This window comes from Mustela nivalis, assembly GCF_964662115.1.
Source record: "Mustela nivalis genome assembly, chromosome: 8".
NCBI lineage: Eukaryota > Metazoa > Chordata > Mammalia > Carnivora > Mustelidae > Mustela > Mustela nivalis.
This window is the reverse complement of record NC_139027.1, coordinates 20,925,167-20,942,678: the sequence shown is the minus strand read 5'-3', so window position 1 is coordinate 20,942,678 and position 17,512 is coordinate 20,925,167. Positions and strand designations below refer to the sequence as shown.

The 17,512-nt window shown below is 51.2% G+C and overlaps 3 protein-coding genes and 1 pseudogene across 10 annotated transcripts in view; 2 read left to right on the top strand and 2 right to left on the bottom strand.

The window, feature by feature from the left end:
• Positions 1-17,512, bottom strand: part of LOC309870608 (glucokinase regulatory protein-like) — an 878,156-nt pseudogene that overhangs the window by 114,602 nt on the left and 746,042 nt on the right. The window lies entirely within an intron of this gene.
• Positions 148-3,753, top strand: ZNF513 (zinc finger protein 513). Of its 3 annotated transcripts, none has more exons than XM_082745132.1 (4): positions 148-198; positions 745-906; positions 1,904-2,491; positions 2,583-3,753. In XM_082745132.1, the coding sequence occupies exons 2-4, from the start codon at positions 882-884 to the stop codon at positions 3,407-3,409; spliced, it is 1,440 nt and encodes a 479-aa protein (XP_082601258.1). In that variant the 5' UTR covers positions 148-198; positions 745-881; the 3' UTR covers positions 3,410-3,753. The 3 variants fall into 3 exon arrangements, with proteins under 3 accessions (XP_082601258.1, XP_082601256.1, XP_082601257.1); XM_082745130.1 differs by lacking the exon at positions 148-198 and adding an exon at positions 317-494; XM_082745131.1 differs by lacking the exon at positions 148-198 and adding an exon at positions 534-620.
• On the bottom strand, positions 3,857-10,118 carry SNX17 (sorting nexin 17). The gene is made up of 15 exons (XM_082745135.1): positions 9,986-10,118; positions 9,443-9,517; positions 7,922-8,039; positions 7,365-7,429; positions 6,976-7,086; positions 6,773-6,863; positions 6,514-6,601; positions 6,208-6,277; positions 5,827-5,919; positions 5,531-5,734; positions 5,277-5,402; positions 5,037-5,114; positions 4,589-4,663; positions 4,455-4,496; positions 3,857-4,362 (listed from the first exon to the last, which is right to left on the bottom strand). Exons 1-15 carry the CDS (start codon positions 10,046-10,048, stop codon positions 4,249-4,251), a joined length of 1,413 nt encoding a protein of 470 aa, XP_082601261.1. The 5' UTR covers positions 10,049-10,118; the 3' UTR covers positions 3,857-4,248.
• Positions 10,402-15,119, top strand: EIF2B4 (eukaryotic translation initiation factor 2B subunit delta). 5 transcript variants are annotated; one of them, XM_082745127.1, is made up of 13 exons: positions 10,402-10,476; positions 10,858-10,901; positions 11,227-11,362; positions 11,753-11,956; positions 12,232-12,314; positions 12,479-12,570; positions 12,808-12,922; positions 13,126-13,202; positions 13,373-13,475; positions 13,737-13,864; positions 13,991-14,168; positions 14,570-14,750; positions 14,872-15,119. In XM_082745127.1, exons 1-13 carry the CDS (start codon positions 10,446-10,448, stop codon positions 15,069-15,071), a joined length of 1,572 nt encoding a protein of 523 aa, XP_082601253.1. In that variant the 5' UTR covers positions 10,402-10,445; the 3' UTR covers positions 15,072-15,119. The 5 variants fall into 5 exon arrangements, with proteins under 5 accessions (XP_082601253.1, XP_082601252.1, XP_082601251.1 ...); XM_082745126.1 differs by having other exon boundaries at positions 11,750-11,956; XM_082745125.1 differs by lacking the exon at positions 10,402-10,476 and having other exon boundaries at positions 10,761-10,901.

Sequence of the window (17,512 nt, the reverse complement as noted above, 5' to 3'; positions counted from 1 at the left end):
TACTAAGACTGAAAGCAGGGCCATAGCTTCTACATTCCTCACCCGGCTGGTTTCTATCTCATCTCTGATTGGCTCGCTCGCTTCCTTACGTCACAATCACTTCCTGGTCATGCTGTGGACGTTTTCGCCGCTTCTGCTTTCCACGGACTACGCGTCCCGTGTGGCTCTGCGGCAGCGGAAGCGGAAGCGAGGACGGAGGTACCAGCTGGTCTCCGTAGGGGGGGGGGTAGGGGGCTCCATGAATGGACGCGGCGGCGGCGGCGGCGGGAGCGGCCTGAGCTGGGCGCCGGGGCCAGGGCCGGGGGCTGCCCGGGGCCCGCGCCGCTGTATGGAGGCGGCCCGCGGGCCCTGAGAAGAAGGGCGGGCGGGCAAGCCGGATTGGGAGGGGCGGGGCCGGGCGGCCGCAGGCCGGAGGCGCGTCGGGCTGGAGCCGGTCACGATGCCCCGAAGGAAGCAGAGCCACCCGCAGCCCGTGAAATGCGAGGGGGTCAAAGGTCAGGGGTCAGGGGCCGCGAGGGGGGAGGAGCGGGGGTGGGGTCAGTGGAGTGGGTGCAGGTCGGGGTGGAGGGGGACTCCTGAGGGATGGGGTGGGCGATCTGGACTCCTAGCTTCCTACCGAGGTACTAAGGGAACCCGAGAGGGTCTGCGAGTTCGGGAAGTACGGGCTTCGAGGGCTAGCTCCCGGGGTGCGGATGATGGGCTCGGTTCCTGAGGGAGAATCTACAAGCCCCCTCCCTTCTTCAGTGGATACCGAAGACTCCCTCGACGAAGGACCCGGGGCCCTCGTATTGGAGAGTGATTTGCTACTAGGCCAGGATCTGGAGTTTGAGGAGGAAGAGGAAGAGGAAGAGGAGGAAGGTGACGGCAACAGCGACCAGCTCATGGGCTTCGAGAGAGACTCTGAAGGTGGGTTTGAGGGACTTGGTTAAGGATTAGTGGCCGCTGGAACTTCAGCCCTTCAAGAGGCGGGTTAGGATTTAGTGCCAGTGAGCAAAACATGAAACAGTGCCACAACCTAGGGGTGATTTTAGAATTGAGCTAGATTTTTTTCACTTGTCTAATGGTCCAGTGAGCTCCATCACTTTGTTGAGGTGAAGTTCTGCGGCCTGGTCCAAAGGTGGTATGAATAGGACAGTGGATGAATCACATGGAACAACTGCTTAAAAGTTAATGTCCTTTTTAAATAACCTTGTTTTTCTGCCTAGCACGTTCTTTATATGAAGCTTAAGAGGGTCAGGGAAACAACTTCTTGTTGAAATTAAGTTGTGCCTAATCTGCCTTTCACCTGCAGCATAAACCCTTTTCTATTGAGGTTTTGGTCCCTACCCCCAAGTGTTCTTGAACATTCCTTTTCCCTGTCAATCTTAACATCACCCCATCCTAATTTGGTGCACCATCTACCCACTTATGCCACCTATACAAAGGATGTTTTTGAAAATCATTGGGGGAATCCATGTAAAAGAAAATCTTTTAGGCACATTACTTTGTTTCCACTTCTCTCTAGATTTTGCCTCACTCTTGACATAGTTTTTATTATATAATCAGCTCTATACTAAAAAGGACCTTCCTAATACAGAGCTTAGAATAAGGTCTCAGGCCTCTGCCTTGTGTATTTTCTCTTTAATTTCTTATCTCAAAAACCAGCTAATTAAGTATTGATTCATTTTAACCTGTGGTCCACTGTGAGCCTTTGATCTTTTTCTGTGCAGTGGAATTAGGTACAGCTGTCATCACTAGGTTAGTACAGGCTCAGAAGCAGGTAATTCATATTGAATTTTCAGGATCACTGAAGTGAAGGGTGGGGCCAAGCAAGGGCGAGGGGTGGGGAGACACCACTGAGAAAGCGAATTTGGAGCCTGGTCCTACCCCACACTGATGTCTCTTCTCATGTCTGTCTTGCCAGGAGACTCTCTGGGGGCCAGGCCTGGGCTTCCCTACGGGCTGAGTGATGACGAGTCTGGGGGCGGCCGGCCACTAAGTGCTGAGAGTGAAGTTGAGGAACCAGCCAGGGGTCCAGGGGAGGCCAGGGGTGAGAGGCCAGGCCCAGCCTGCCAGCTGTGTGGGGGGCCGACAGGTGAGGGGCCGTGTTGTGGGGCAGGAGGGCCGGGTGGGGGGCCCCCGCTGCCCCCACGGCTACTGTACTCATGCCGCCTCTGCGCCTTCGTGTCCCACTACTCGAGCCACCTGAAGCGGCACATGCAGACACACAGCGGGGAGAAGCCGTTCCGCTGTGGCCGCTGCCCCTACGCCTCAGCCCAGCTCGTCAACCTGACGCGACATACCCGCACCCACACTGGCGAGAAGCCCTACCGCTGTCCCCACTGCCCCTTTGCCTGCAGCAGCCTGGGCAACCTGAGGCGGCATCAGCGTACCCACACGGGGCCCCCCACTCCTCCCTGCCCGACCTGTGGCTTCCGCTGCTGTGCTCCACGTCCCACCCGGCCTCCCAGTCCCACAGAGCAGGAGGGGGCAGTGCCCCGGCGACCTGAAGGTAAAAAGCCAGAAACCAAAAGAACCTGGGACATGGGTGGGTGGCCTTAGGGATACTTGAATTCATAGCTCAGGTCTCATTGTCCCCACAGATGCTCTGCTGCTTCCAGATTTGAGCCTCCATGTGCCACCAGGTGGTGCCAGTTTCCTGCCGGACTGTGGGCAGCTGCGGGGTGAAGGGGAGGGCCTCTGTGGGACTGGCTCAGAACCACTGCCAGAGCTGCTGTTCCCTTGGACCTGCCGGAACTGTGGACAGGAGCTGGAGGAGGGCGAGGGTAGTCGGCTGGGAGCTGCCATGTGTGGGCGCTGCATGCGAGGAGAGGCTGGAGGGGGTGCCAGTGGGGGGCCCCAAGGCCCCAGTGACAAAGGCTTTGCCTGTAGCCTCTGCCCCTTTGCCACTCATTATCCCAACCACCTGGCCCGGCATATGAAGACGCACAGTGGCGAGAAGCCCTTTCGCTGTGCCCGCTGTCCCTATGCCTCTGCTCATCTGGATAACCTGAAACGGCACCAGCGCGTCCACACAGGAGAGAAGCCCTACAAGTGCCCCCTCTGCCCCTATGCCTGTGGCAACCTGGCCAACCTCAAGCGTCATGGTCGCATCCACTCTGGGGACAAACCTTTTCGGTGTAGCCTTTGCAACTACAGCTGCAATCAGAGCATGAACCTCAAGCGCCACATGCTGCGGCACACAGGCGAGAAGCCCTTCCGCTGTGCCACCTGCGCCTACACCACAGGCCACTGGGACAACTACAAACGCCACCAGAAGGTGCATGGCCATGGTGGGGCAGGAGGGCCTGGCCTCTCTGCCTCTGAGGGCTGGGCCCCAGCTCACAGCCCCTCCTCTGTGTTGAGCTCTCGGGGTCCGACAGCTTTGAGTGCCGCTGGTAGCCGGGCTCTCCATACGGACTCGCCCTGAACTAGGTCCTTCTCCCTCAGGGCCCTATGGATTAGCCCTGCCTCTCCTGTACGTTTTATACAGATGGACCAGAAGCCACCTCCTACTTCCTCCCCCGCTGGCCAGGGGCTCCACAGACTAACCTAGGCACTATATGGACCAGCTCAGACCCCATGGGCGAGGGGCCCATATGGACCAGGGGGCCTTGCCTTGACTGATGCACTTCATGAGCTCAGTGAGAAGGGCCCTGTGTTCACCTCCACTGCTCCCAGGGGCAGGAGAGGAACTGGCTGGGGGATTGCCCAGCCTCCCACTTGTTTATTTAACTTATTTCAGTGCTTTATAATAAAGGAAACACTAACAAAGCCATGTCTATGCTGAATTGGCAGTGGCAAGCACCTTACCCTTAGTGCAGCAGTCTGTGCTGTGATGGGGAGGGGGGCAGGGGCAGTGAAAGGGAACCAGAGGTAGGCAGCAGTCAGGCTGAGTTTAATGACGGGGAGTTGGGCCAGACCGTACATAGACCTCTGCCCATCCCCTTGGCCCATGGCCCCGAGAAGCCAGAAGCAGCCCCAGGGGAAGCTGCAGTTCCTCCCCAAGGCAGGTAGCCATGGTCCCTTGGACTTTGTGCAAAATACTAAATGCTAATTTGGCATTGAGGGCCAGCTCTGAAAAGAGAGAACACTCCTTTGTGCAGCCAGCCCAGGGGGTGGACGGGAAGGTGGGTTAGGAAGCCCCTGGCCAAGAGAAGAAAGGGGAAGGAAGGAAGGAAAAGACCCCCCTGGCTTGGGGGATACAGGCACAGGGCAAGTTTCTGAACATTCCTCCGGGGTAGAGGGCAGACATCTGAGCACTGGAGATCACAGATCCTCATCTCCAATGCCCTCGAAGGCAAAATTGCCGTGGACATCACTGGCACTGGCATCTGTGCTGGGACTGCCAATCCCTCGCAAGCTCACGGCACTCAGCTTGCTCTGTAACAAAGGCAGGGTTGGGGTCAGAGGGCTTGAGCCTCCCTGAGATCCCCTACCAGCACCAACCTCACCAACCCACATGGGAAACTCACTGAGAGTTTGACCATGGACTCCCGGCTAGCATCAGGTGACTCCTGAGGAAGAGGAGGCGGAGGTGTCAGAAACCTCAGCAGGGGAAATAAGACAAGGCTGGCGGGTGGGGTACTGACGAGAAAGTGATACTTACAAGCAGGGGTGGGGACTTCACTGCTTGCTGGCTGTCTGAGCGTCTCAGGGTGCCCCCCACTCGTCTGCGCAGCATCTAGGGATGAAGTGCTGATAAGAGTAGGATCCTTTTGGGGGCACCTGGGTGGCTCAGTGGGTTAAGCCGTTGCCTTCGGCTCAGGTCACGATCTCAGGGTCCTGGGATCCTCAGGGTCCTGGGATCGAGTCCCGCATCAGGCTCTCTGCTCAGCAGGGAACCTGCTTCCTCCTCTCTCTCTCTCTCTCTCTGCCTGCCTCTCTGCCTACTTGTGATCTCTGTCAAATAAATAAAATCTTTAAAAAAAAAAAAAAAAGAGTAGGATCCTTTTGGATTTTCCATCACTTCTCCCTCTTGGGAGAAGCCTCACACCCAGGACAAGAGGCAGGGAGAGCATAAAAACTCAACTGTTTGGTCCACACCTGTTGCTTACCTTCCTGATGCTGCCACCAGATTTCTTCACCATCAATTCATCTACCATGGACTGTAAGCAGATACTCATCATGATGGCCTGAGGGCAAGAAGAGAGCTCAGCCTGACTAGAGTGGTCATCCTGAGCCCAACACCCCTAAGACAAGGGCTCCCACTCACATGGAGTCCTGGAAGCCCTAGACTTGGGTATCTAAGAGACGGTGCAATGGGCTCCAGAGGAGGCCTGAGGGTGGGCTCACACCTGGGGGCTGGTGATGGTGACCCACTGTAGCCGGTCCTTGCTCATGAGGTATTCAAAAGCCAGTTCCAGGCGCACCTCACCCCGGCCCCGGCCTGGGCTGCTTGTGCCTCCACTGGGCAGTGGCACCTGGGAGAGAGAATAGAGTTAGGCTGAGATTGTTCCGGCCCATCTGTCTCCCTCTTTAATCAACTGCAGCCCATTCCTGAAGCTCAAGGCTTGCCAGACCACCATCCCAAAGGCCTACCCCAACTCACAGAGGAGGTGACGCGCCAGCACCGCATGCGGGTGACCCGGAAGGAACCTTCGCGGAGTTGCTGGCCAGGCAGGCGGAGCTGGAGGCTGAGCTCACTGTTGCCTGCGCTCACCACCACGGGACAGTCCTTCTCTGGGAAGTCAGCCACACAGGCATCAAAGCGCAAGTAGCCATAGTGCCGCAGTGTCTGCGCCAGCCGCAGGAACTGAAACCCAGTCACCATGCGGGACGTGTCAGGAGGGGAAGTAGGGTGAGTCAGAAAACAACCCTTGGAAGGAGACAGGAAAGCAGGCTCACCTCCTTCTTGGAGACCTTCTCTTGCAGAGATTTGAGCTGCCGGTGCTGCTCCTTGGTGACCAGAATCCACCCACGCTCGATGTCTGATACCGTCTACAGTGGAGACAACAGGTGGGGGGTTTGGGGCTTCCAATCAGAGGTCCAAGGAGAAGTGTCCAGTTACCTCTGTCCAGCCTGACCCTTAGCGCCATGCTTGAGTAAGCTCTTTGCAGTAAGTCCTTGACTATATCAGCTTACAAAGTAGGGAGAGTGCCAGGTGCCCTGATAGTATTCTAGGAACTTTCCCGTGAACTGGGTGTAAAGACATGAAGAGTTTCCTCAGCAGAGTGGGACACCAGTATCTGTTTCAGGGGAAGGATTCTGAGGCAGCTTCAAGCTCACCTGAGCATAAAGCAGGTTCAGGCCAACCCGGTTCTCCATGACATCGTCGTCATAGGCAGAGTCCCAATAACTGTGAGGCCAAGGGGTGGAAAGGGGTAACGGGGCTAAGCTGGGGTAAGGCAAGAGAGGTAGAATAGAAAATAGCAATCTAGAACTACCGGGCAAATAGGGTGGTATAGTGGGAGGAAGCTTGAGAGGCCTGGTAGTATCACCCAGCACTACCCCCTTGTCCAGGTTACTCTGTCTCAGTACACGGCCCAGTAATTACCAGCAGCACCCTCCCCCTCCTCCAAGCCCAGCCCTGACCTCTTCCTTAGCACAATCTTATACTCTTGACTCCGAAGACTGGTAACAGACACATAAGGCAGCTCAAACTCTTGCAACTTCCGGACGACTATGGGTTAAAAGGTTAAAAAAAAAAAAAAAAAGAAAAAAGGAAATATAAGACTCAAGGGGAGAAAAATCAAGAGAGAAGCCCTGAGGAAATGTCAGATTTGGATAGGAATTAGCAGGGCAAATTCATTACTAGAAGCACAGGGAAGAAGTCATGTCCATAGAAACTCACAAGAAAAGGTTCCGTCCTCTTTCTCTCGAACTAGAAAGAGACTAAAGTATCCGATCAAGTCATCCGGAAGATCCAGCTTTGCAGCCACAGCCTGGGGATAGGGAAGCAAGTACAGCTCATCATACTGGCTCGTTCTCATCACCCCCAAACCTGGGATCCTGGGGGTGCAGAGGAGGTGGGGCCGTGCAGTACAAGTGCCTCACCTCTAGGACATCTTCAGTCTGATCCGAAGTTAGCACATTGACCAGAACTTTCTGCCCATTGCTGAGTAGCACTTCCAAGGAAACCTCCTCGGTGGGGACCTGCTGTGTCTCCTGGAGTGAACACACATGAGGAACATAACAAGCCTTGTTAATGCTTGCCCAGCGTCCAAGTCTGACCCATTCACAACTCTATTTCTAGGTCCTTCTAGTGTCTTTATTCTTAGTTGCTTAATTACAGGCTGGGTTTCCTTGATTTCACTGGTATAGCAGAAGCCCCCTCCCATAAAAAAAGGTACCAGGATGACTCTTCTGTAGCCACTGCCTTAAAAATGCCATGGCCCTATAGGAAAGTCCTTTCCCTTAAATCTCGTTCCCACCCAGAGCCTTACCTGTTGTGCCCGACGCAGGAAGCTGTTGAAGGTCTCACTGCTCCCAAGCAGCGGGTCTTGTCGAACTATGGGGACAAGAGAACACTATTCTAGTAACTTAGGACTCCCTCTTGACTCCCCCCCCATACCCCATTTCCTGGGCTGATGATGGCCTGTTACATCCCCCAGCTGGCCTCGCCTCACCTCACTGTTTGCAAATATCCTTCACCTGCCCCACCCTTGGCTGCCATCTAGTTGAGTCCAGTCTATAGCACTGGGGAAATAACAATGATGTTAATCTAAAGCATGTCAGATACAAATTATCTATCTGACAGAGATAAACTGCTTTAAGACTATGAAGTGTTACACTGGTATTTCTGAACTGTATTAGTCTATTGGCCAAATTACTTTGCTGATACCTAGACCATCCTTGTGTGTTATTTAATTTTCCTAATGAATAGATCAAACAAGAGGCTCCCCAGCTGTAGAAATTAATTCAGGCCCGTCTACAGAACCAGCAGTTTTCAATCTCTTCCCACAGCTCTCTAAACAGCCTAAAGTTCCCTTCAACCACTCACCAGCTTGCATGTACTTCTCCAACTGCTCTCTCCTCTGTTCTACCTCAGCAGGTGTCAGAGAGAAAAGCTTCTTTGGGGGAAATGCAGGAAGAACATTGGCCCCATACTCCTTCCGAAGCTATTTGGGGAAAGAGATACAACCCTTCACATAAAACACAGCAAATGAGAAGAGGCAATCCACACTCAGTGTGTTCTTTTGGGTTCCCCTTCCCTTCCCTCAGCCGCCATCTCTCCACCCCTGCCCCGGCCCCATCTACCCTGGTAATCCAGGAAATCATTCCTCTGGCAGAGGTAGCATCCCAGTGGAGCCATTCTTCTGTCCCAAATATTAAGTTCTTTCCCATCTTACTATGTACAAGTCAGGCCCTTCACAGTGTGGGTAGGGTTTGTATAGGGCCAGGGCCTAGGGAACTCTTTATTCAGCAAGACCGTCTTCATTGAACCCTCACCAGAAGAACTTTAAAAGAAAAATTTATGTTCCCAGTTAAGTACAGCTAATACATTTACAAAATATGTTAAGACTTAAAAAAGAGGGGCGCCTGGGTGGCTCAGTGGGTTAAGCCTCTGCCTTCAGCTCAGGTCATGATCTCAGGGTCGTGGGATCGAGCCCCATATCTGGGTCTGTGCTCAGCAGGGAGCCTGCTTACCCCTCTCTCTCTTCCTGCTTCTATGCCTACTTGTGATCTGTCAAATAAAATCTTAAAAGAAAAAAAAAGAAAGACTTAAAGGGACTTTGCAGACCAACAAATACATTTTTCAGTCTTAGAAACTAAGGCCCAGGGTGCCTGGGTGGCTCAGTGGGTTAAGCCTCTGCCTTTGGCTCAGGTAGTGATCTTAGGGTCCTCTGCTCGGCGGGGAGTCGGCTTCCCCCCTCTCTCTGCCTGCCTCTTTGCCTACTTGTGATTTCTCTGTCAGATAGATAAATAAACTCTTAGATAAATAAAATCTTAAAAAAAAAGAAAAGAAACTAAGGCCCAAAGAAATTAAGTAACTGCTCTAGTTATCAGTAGAACCAGGACACACTACTGAGTTGAATAGAGCTTGCAATCTGCTGAGGATAACATAGAAACACTGCATCAGAGATACATAAAGATAACTGAACAGTTAGGCCCACTGAAATGAGCTAAAGAACACAGAAGGATCCGTGAATGATTTGTATGAGAAGGAAAAAGAATTTCAAGTTGTAGTTCAGATGGCAGAAGAAATGTACTCTGGCAGCAGAGGGAGGAGGTCGCTTTTTTCATGCACGGGCAAAGGGTGAAGGAAGACTGTGGACAGGAAAGCAGAAAGGCGGATGTGAGTATAAAGAGAAGCAGTTAAAGCAGCAAGCCAGCAATCTTCTTAGGGAGTTCCCCGGAAATGTCAATTGGTAAGATAAAGCACCAGACCCTTCCCAGTAGCAGTGATTAAAGGAAAACTACACAGCCTAGGAGAGAGCCAAGAGGGGGAAAATGAAGATAAGGATGCCCAAGTGTAGGAAAGGGCTTGAAAGCTGCCTCAAGGCAGGGGTACTGGTCCCACCTGCTCGTGCAGCCCCAGGAGCTGGCTGTAGCGCACCCGGCAATGCAGGACTCCATTCACGTGAATGTTATAGGCCTGAAGACACAAAAGCAGGCAAACATTATAGGGTCGCGGCCTGGGCAACCCCATTGAAAACCGTGGCCAGAAGTCGTCTGGCACCAGCTCCGTCTAGGTAACACACCGAGATCGTCCGAGGGTTTATTAGTCTGTTTACCCCAGGGGTGGGTCCTAGAGCATAAGGACCAGCCGGGGGTCAACTCGGGAGCTCATGCCGCAGTCTCCCTCCCAAGAGGCCAGTGACGCCCACCAGAGTGGCCGCGGCCCAGATAGAGGGAGACGACGCGGGGAAACAAAGGACCTGAAGGAGCTTGGGCGACCTTTGGACGAATCTGAGACGGGATATAAGATCCCAAGAAGGCCGTCGGGAGTCGGCGGCCTGGGACCAGGCCCCAAGGGTGGCGGCCCAGGCCTCGGAGGCCGCTCGGAGAGGGCTCTGGCCCGTTATCCCCGCCCCTGCCCGGCCCGGCTCCGGCCGCTCCTCACCACGTAGGCGGAGCCGCCGCTGTCCCCGCTGCGGGACTCGGTTTCAGGAATGGAAAAGTGCATGTTCCCTGCGGCAGGGCCCAGGTGGGCTCCGGACTGACAGGGCCGCAGCGGCTTTACACGCTTGCCTCCGCCGCTCAGCGAGTCTCCGCTGCCTCACTCGCCATTTTGCGGGGGGGGGGGGGCGGGGGCCTGGGATCGGGGATGGGAAGGGTGGTGGGACGTCCGCTCTGGGCGCAGCTCTCCTGGCATGCTGGGAATTGTAGTCTAAAGTGCAAGAGCCCACTGCCACGCCTGGGAGGCAAAGCTGAGAAGGCCCTCCTCGGTTCCCGTAGCTCGGGGCGGAGCCCCAGTGCACGTCGGAGATTGTAGTCCGCCGAGGGCTGCGCGCCCCGGGTGTCTGCCCAGGTGGCGCTGTAGGCCCAAGGACTGCGGCAGGCGGAGCCTACGATCAAGGGTGATGGCTGCCGTGGCTGTGGCTGTTCGTGAGGGTGAGTGAAGGGCGGGGGCGCGCTAACAGGTAAGCGAGCCGCCGGGCGCCAGGAGGCTGCGGCCGAGCCCTGAGTCCCTCTGGGTCCCGTCGTTCGGTTCCGGCGCCTCTCCACACTCTGGGGTGCACTGCCTGGGGCGCAGCTTCGCGCCGCGTACCGGCTGGCTCGGGCGAGAAGGGTGGAGGCCCCTCCCGGCTGCCTCCTCCGCCTTCCTTTTGATCCTGCCGCGCACTGCGTCCCCACGCGGATCCCTGGCTTGTCTCCCGCCTGGCGGCTGAGCTGTGGTCATGCCGACCCAGCAGCCAGCCGCGCCGGGTACGAGCCGCTCCAAACCCTCCCGGAGCCTCTCTGGCTCACTTTGTGACCTGTTTTCTGATGCAGACTCGGGGTCTGGGATGAAGGCGGAGCTTTCTACTCGGCCTGGGGTAAGTGAGGGTGCCCTCCCAAAACGCCTGTTAGGTTCTACGCAGAAGGCTGTGTCAGCTTCGTTCCGCCCCAGCCTCCATCCTCGTTTCACTTTATTTCTCAGGAAAGCCAGGTTTTACAGAATTCTTTCAGCCCTAACAGTATAGGACTCTGATCCTGAAGAAGAACCTTCGATCTGTATGGGATGTAAGCTTGTAATAGCTAGCTGGTTAGAGTTAGAGAGCATTAGGGGCTTTACCTTATAGAAACCTTGGAAGGCACCAGTAGTGTTTTATCGTCTTTGGCATTGTTGGGGAAGAGCAGTATTCTATGTCTGTGTCTCAGGCAGCGGGGAGGGAGATGACCCAAGAAGAGAAGCTGCAGCTTCGGAAGGAAAAGAAACAGCAGAAGAAGAAACGGAAGGAGGAAAAGGGAGCGGAACCAGAAACTGGCTCTGCTGTACCTGCAGCCCAGTGTCAAGGTGCGGGGGCTTTTTTAAAGGGGTGGGGTGTGGAACTGGTAGATGTGTGCGGGAGAAGAGGGGGAAACAGGACAAACAGAGCTGGTTTGAGCAAGTGAAAAGCAAAGAAGTTTATTTAGGATTTTATTTCTTTGCCAGAAAGAGGGCGTGCACAAGCAGGGAGAGCTGCAGGCAGAGGGAGAAGCAGGCTCCCTGCTGACCAAGGAGGCAGATGCAGGACTCCATCCCAGGACCCTGGGATCATGACATGAGCTGAAGGCAGGGGCCTAAGGGACTGAGCCACCCAGGCATCCTTCGAGGAAGTTTATATAAGCATAGAAGCTTTGGCTGGGGCACAGGTAGATACTACCTGCCTGGGGCTTGGGCACCTATTTTTTCTGTCTTTAGTAGGCCCAACCAAAGAACTGCCAGGACCAGGCAGTCAGCTGGCTACTGCTGGGGAGAAAGTTCCAACTGGTCGAAGTAAAGCTGAACTTCGTGCTGAACGGCGAGCTAAGCAGGAGGCTGAGCGGGCCCTGAAACAGGCAAGGAAAGGGGAACAAGGAGGGCCACCTCCTCGGGCCTGCCCCAGCACAGCTGGAGAAACCCCCTCAGGTACCTTCCCTTCATCTCAAGACCTCTATTTTGATTTTAATTCTTGTGTTACCTCAGCCTTCCCTATGGTAAACAGCTCTTCCTTCTCATTCTTTGCCTTGGGACCAAGAGCTAAAATTCCCCCTTCAACCTCATCCTGTCTCCGTTTCTTCTCCTCTTTTCTCCCCTGCTTTTCCCCTCTCCCTATTCAGTTTTTCTTGATGTCGCTTTTCCCTTAGAAGCAGATTTCTTTTTATTACCTACAGTGTCTTGAAAACATGGTCATTATCTTTTAGGAGTGAAGCGTCTGCCTGAACACACTCAGGTCGATGACCTCACACTTCTGAGAAGGCTTGCTAAAAAACCAGAGCAACAACAGGTAGGAAGTGGTTTTGGTGTGTGCCAGAAATTGCCCAAGGGAGATGGGATGTTGGGGGAGGTGATCAAGGCAAAGGGAGACCCTGGAGAAGAATGGGTATTTGGGGCAAAGTAGCCTTACTATTTACTTGCTTTCCACTGCTCCTGTTCCCCTGTTTTGTCAAGGTTCCTACACGAAACGATTATGGATCCAAAGTCAGTCTTTTTTCCCATCTACCCCAGTACAGCAGACAAAACTCTCTGACTCAGTATATGAGGTAGGATCCCATGAAACTGTCACAACTTTTAAGTTCTAGGAGTTTTGGTGACTCAGTATTAAAAGTGCCTGGAAATTTGAGATGGGGTCTGGGGGAAGAAGCCTGCACACAAGGCAAAACTCTATAGAGGATATGGGGGTGTCTGTGCTAGTGAAGGAAGTTCCTTTTCATCAGGAGCAGCTGGGCAGTAGGTGCTCAAGCTCCCTTGCAAAGTGTGTGACACCGCCATCCCATCAGCATCCCATCCTCTGTGATCCACCCAGCCATGGTGCGACTCGGCCTGCAGTACTCCCAGGGTCTGGTCAGTGGCTCCAATGCCCGGTGTATTGCCCTGCTTCGTGCCTTGCAGCAGGTATGCCCAGTCCTGTTCCCTCTATGACCCAACCCCACCTTCCCCAACACTACCCCAGCGTCCTCTCCCCTGAAGTAATCTCTGGGGGACAGAGGGTATGACTCTACCCTCAGAGCACTTTGCTCAGTGAAACATAACCTACCGCCCACTTTCAGAGACCTTCATTAGGGGACATTTTGTTGATCACTGTGTGTATCCTGTAGGTGATTCAGGATTACACAACACCTCCCAATGAAGAACTCTCAAGGGACCTAGTGAATAAACTAAAGCCCTATTTCAGGTAAGGACGACCACTTCGAGTCCGCTCCCGCCTCCCCCACGCTCTCTTCTTGTACCCTTTCTCTTGCTCTTATCTCGTTTCATTTTTCTATTTTCTGTCTTTAGAGAAAACATTTTTAATTACGAACATAAGTCGTAGAGTCGCACAAACGTGAGGTATTGTCTTTGTAGCTTCCTGGCTCAGTGCCGTCCTCTGTCAGCAAGCATGTACAACGCCATCAAGTTCCTTAACAAGGAGATCACGGGTGTGAGCAGCTCCAAGCGGGAAGAAGAGGTGATGACTATGTGGAATGAGCAAGGCATGCACCTGAGGGTACAGCTGAGAAACTTTCAGGACTCCCAGAAGGGACAGTGAGGCCATTCTGCCCTGGTCCAGAATGAAGGAAGTGGTTGGGGTGTCTGACTTGTGCCACCCTTGGGCCCCCACTAGGCCCCCTTTGAATCCATCCTTGTGCACATACTCTGGCATCTGGCATAATAATCAGAGGAAGAAATGTGTCCGTTTCTTGTTCCCTAAGCATTTTAATCCATTTAGGCCAAGTCAGAACTTCGAGCAGCCATTGATCGGTATGTGCAAGAGAAGATTGTGCTCGCAGCTAAGGCAATTTCCTCTTTTGCTTGTAAGAAGATCAGTAATGGAGATGTGATCCTCGTATATGGATGGTACGGTCCAGACCCTATGACTGAGAAAATTGGAAGAAGGGACTGCCCCTTTGCCTTTTAGTAGTGAGCTGGCTGGCTGTCGGTTTGTGACATCTGTACCTGAATCATCCTCTCCATTCACTCCAGCTCCTCTCTGGTATCCCGAATCCTTCAGGAGGCTTGGGCTGAGGACCGGCGGTTTCGGGTGGTAGTGGTGGACAGCCGGCCCCGGCTGGAGGGAAGGCACACGTTACGTTTTCTCGTCCGTGCTGGGGTCCCTGCCTCCTACCTGCTGATTTCTGCAGCCTCCTATGTGCTCCCAGAGGTGAGAGCAGAGGAAAGGGACTCTGAAGTTGGAGGTAAAGGATGTAGTGGTGTAGACATAATCCCATCTTCCCAAGGTTATGATTATTTAAATATACTAGAATTTTATAGCTTTGTTTGTATTTAATAGGAAAAGCAGCTTCAGCATGGTCTAGCAATGTCATTACTGTAAGGACAGTAAACTAGCAGCTCTCAAGAGAAAACAGGGCAAAAGTAACTTTGGAGTTTCATTTTCTTATGGGAGATGGAATGGGTCAATCAACGGTCAGGTGTTTTCCAAGAAGAACCATCATTACATTCTGTTATTGTCTTAATATTGGTATCCTGGGAGGAGTGGGGAACCTTTTTGTGCATTAATCACATGCCACATTTTCTCTGCCCCTCCACTGTTCAAAACAATAGGTTTCTAAGGTGCTGTTGGGAGCTCATGCACTCCTGGCCAATGGGTCCGTGATGTCACGGGTAGGGACAGCGCAGCTGGCCCTGGTGGCACGAGCGCATAATGTGCCAGTGCTGGTCTGCTGTGAAACATACAAGTTTTGTGAGCGTGTGCAGACTGATGCCTTTGTCTCTAATGAGCTAGGTAAGGAGCCCAAGAGGGCAGAAAAGAAGGTTCCAAAGATCTGAGATTTTGGAGGGAGAGGGAGGGTTAAATTACAACTTGTTTTCTCAAAGGACATAAATGGGTACATCTCCTGTTGCAGGTGACCCTGATGATCTGCTGTGCGAGCGAGGAGAACATGTGGCCCTGGCTAACTGGCAAAACCACCTGTCCCTACGGTTGTTGAATCTAGTCTATGATGTGACACCCCCAGAACTGGTGGATCTGGTGATCACAGAGCTAGGAATGATTCCTTGCAGTTCTGTACCTGTTGTTCTACGAGTCAAGAGTAGTGACCAGTGAGTGGGGGAACACAGGGTCAATAAATTACATACTCCGTGCATTCAGCAACTCTGCTGCCTTTGTATCTCTTTTAGTATCGCCATCACTTAGGTTACAGACACTGAGCTAAATATGTGGAGTAATATAGGGACAAATCCAAGAGATATCTTTAGTATTTTATGATCATTAATCTAATATTTATATTGATATGTTAAATTATCTCATCTTCAGTTTTGAGTACTTCTTAGGTATTTTTGAGTGTTGAGTACTTCTTAGGTGTCCAAAACTGCTATAATCCCTTTCTGATCTGTTTAAGAAGGTTAAGATAGCTCTCTCAAAGGAAATTTTGCAAATAAGAAAACTGAGGCACAGAGAGGCTGAGTTACTTGTCCAGGGCAATACAGTAACAAAAGCAGGTTTTGGTCTCATGCTTTCTGGATTGGGAGACTGTACCCCTAACTTTTATGCAATCTGCCATTGAGGAACACCGATCTTGGTGGAAGCAGATGGTATCTGCATGTGAGAGAGGTTCCACTAGTTATATTAACAGTTCCTAGGACGCAATCACAGATGATGCCAGGAAACCTAATAAGGTCAGAGAAGACTTCACAAGGAGCATATGATCAATGAGGGTCGGGAGTTTCCCAGTTGGAAAAGAATGAGAAGGCAGATCAGCAGTGGGATTAGCTTGAATGCAAAAACAGAGTGGCCAATCCAGTGTCAGAATGGTGTGGTGAGGCTACACCCGAGACCTATGTGGAGAGTGAGTGATACAGACGCAAAGGTAGGTTGGGCTGGGGACAGATTGTGAGTCTTAACTATTGTGGTTAGCCTAAAAAAATGGGAGAGTCATCGGTTTTGTGTGTACATTTCTGTGTGTTTTATTGAAAAATTTCAAACAGAAGTAGAGTGAACTATGCTAAGATTTCCCATCCTAGCTGTAATAATTATCAAGATTGGCCACATTTGCTTTTTATTTCCTTTTTTTTCCCTTGCTGAAGTTAGTTTAGAGCAAATCCCAGATATTGTATCATTTCACTCCTACAAACCTCAGTATGTGTCTCTAAAAAATGCAGTTTACCGTTTTATTGTTACACCTATTAAATTCTTGGTATTGTCGAATCCATAATCAAATTCCCTTGTCTTAAAAACTGGCTTTTTTGCAGTTGGTTTGAATCAGGACCCAAACAAATCTGTCCATTACTATTGGTAAGTAGGTGTTCAGTTTATCAGAAGCAGTCTCCTCAGCCTTTCCTGTTCTCAGGACACTGACTTGTTCCGGATACCAAGTTATCTTATAAAATGTTCCCCACTCTGGATTTGACTATTGGCTTCCATATGGTATCATTTAACCCATTCCTCTAACCCCTCTGTTTCCAGGCAACTTTTTGGGAAGAATACTTAGTAAATGGTGCTGTGTTTCATATCGCCTCACATCAGGAGGCAAATAATAGCAGTTTGTCCCATGTTCAGTGATGAGTGGGTCCAATTAAAGTTTGACGTTTTGAAGTTTCTCACCAAGTTTTCATGTGGTGGTTTTATAACCACTGGTGGTTATTGCCTGAATTATTTCATTAGAGGATGCAAAATGATTTTTCCTCCTAATTCTCTGATTCTTTCCATATTTACTAGCCGGTAATCTTCTAAAAATAATTCCTTCTGTTTATTCTGAATTAGAGTTCATACTGGAAAGACAGGATAAATGTTTCCTTTTATTTGCTAGTTTCCAAGAATTGATCACTACTTACTTCCTGTGGCATACAATAAGTAGTTGTGGATTAGTCTTTCTCTCTTTTTTTAAAAAAGGATTATCAGTTCATGGGTTTTTTTATGTATTGAGCATATTAATCATTAAAATTAAGCAGAGGATCCACAGGATCAACTCTATATGTTAGAAAGGTAACTGGTAGAGATCAGAAGTAGGGAAACAGACCATTTGAAAGATAGCCTGTCAATCAAAATTACAAATGCACCAAAACCTTGGTCCAGCAATTCTGCCTCTATGCTACCTACCCAAATAGCTGCACATGCTTGAGGTAACAAAGTTATTTATAGCAGCATTGTTTATCACTGCAAAGGACTGGAAACCACCTAAATATCCATTAAGAACAATGGACTAATTCAGATTATAGTGGACTGTTGAACAACATGGGTTTTAACTGTGTGGGTCCACTTACATATGGTTTTTTTGTTGTTGTTGTTACACTACTGTTAAGGTATTTATGATTTTCTTAACATTTTCCTTTCTCTAGATTATTGTAAGAATACAGTATATAATACATATTGACATGCAAATCATGTGTTGACAGTTTACAGACTTGAAGTCAACAGGCTATTTAGTAGTTAAGTTTGGGGGGAGAAAAAGTTAACATGCAGATTTCCCACTGCCTAGGGGTAGGGGCTTCTAACCCTGTGGTCAACTATGTATTACATTTATATCATTATTAAGCAGTCATAAAAAA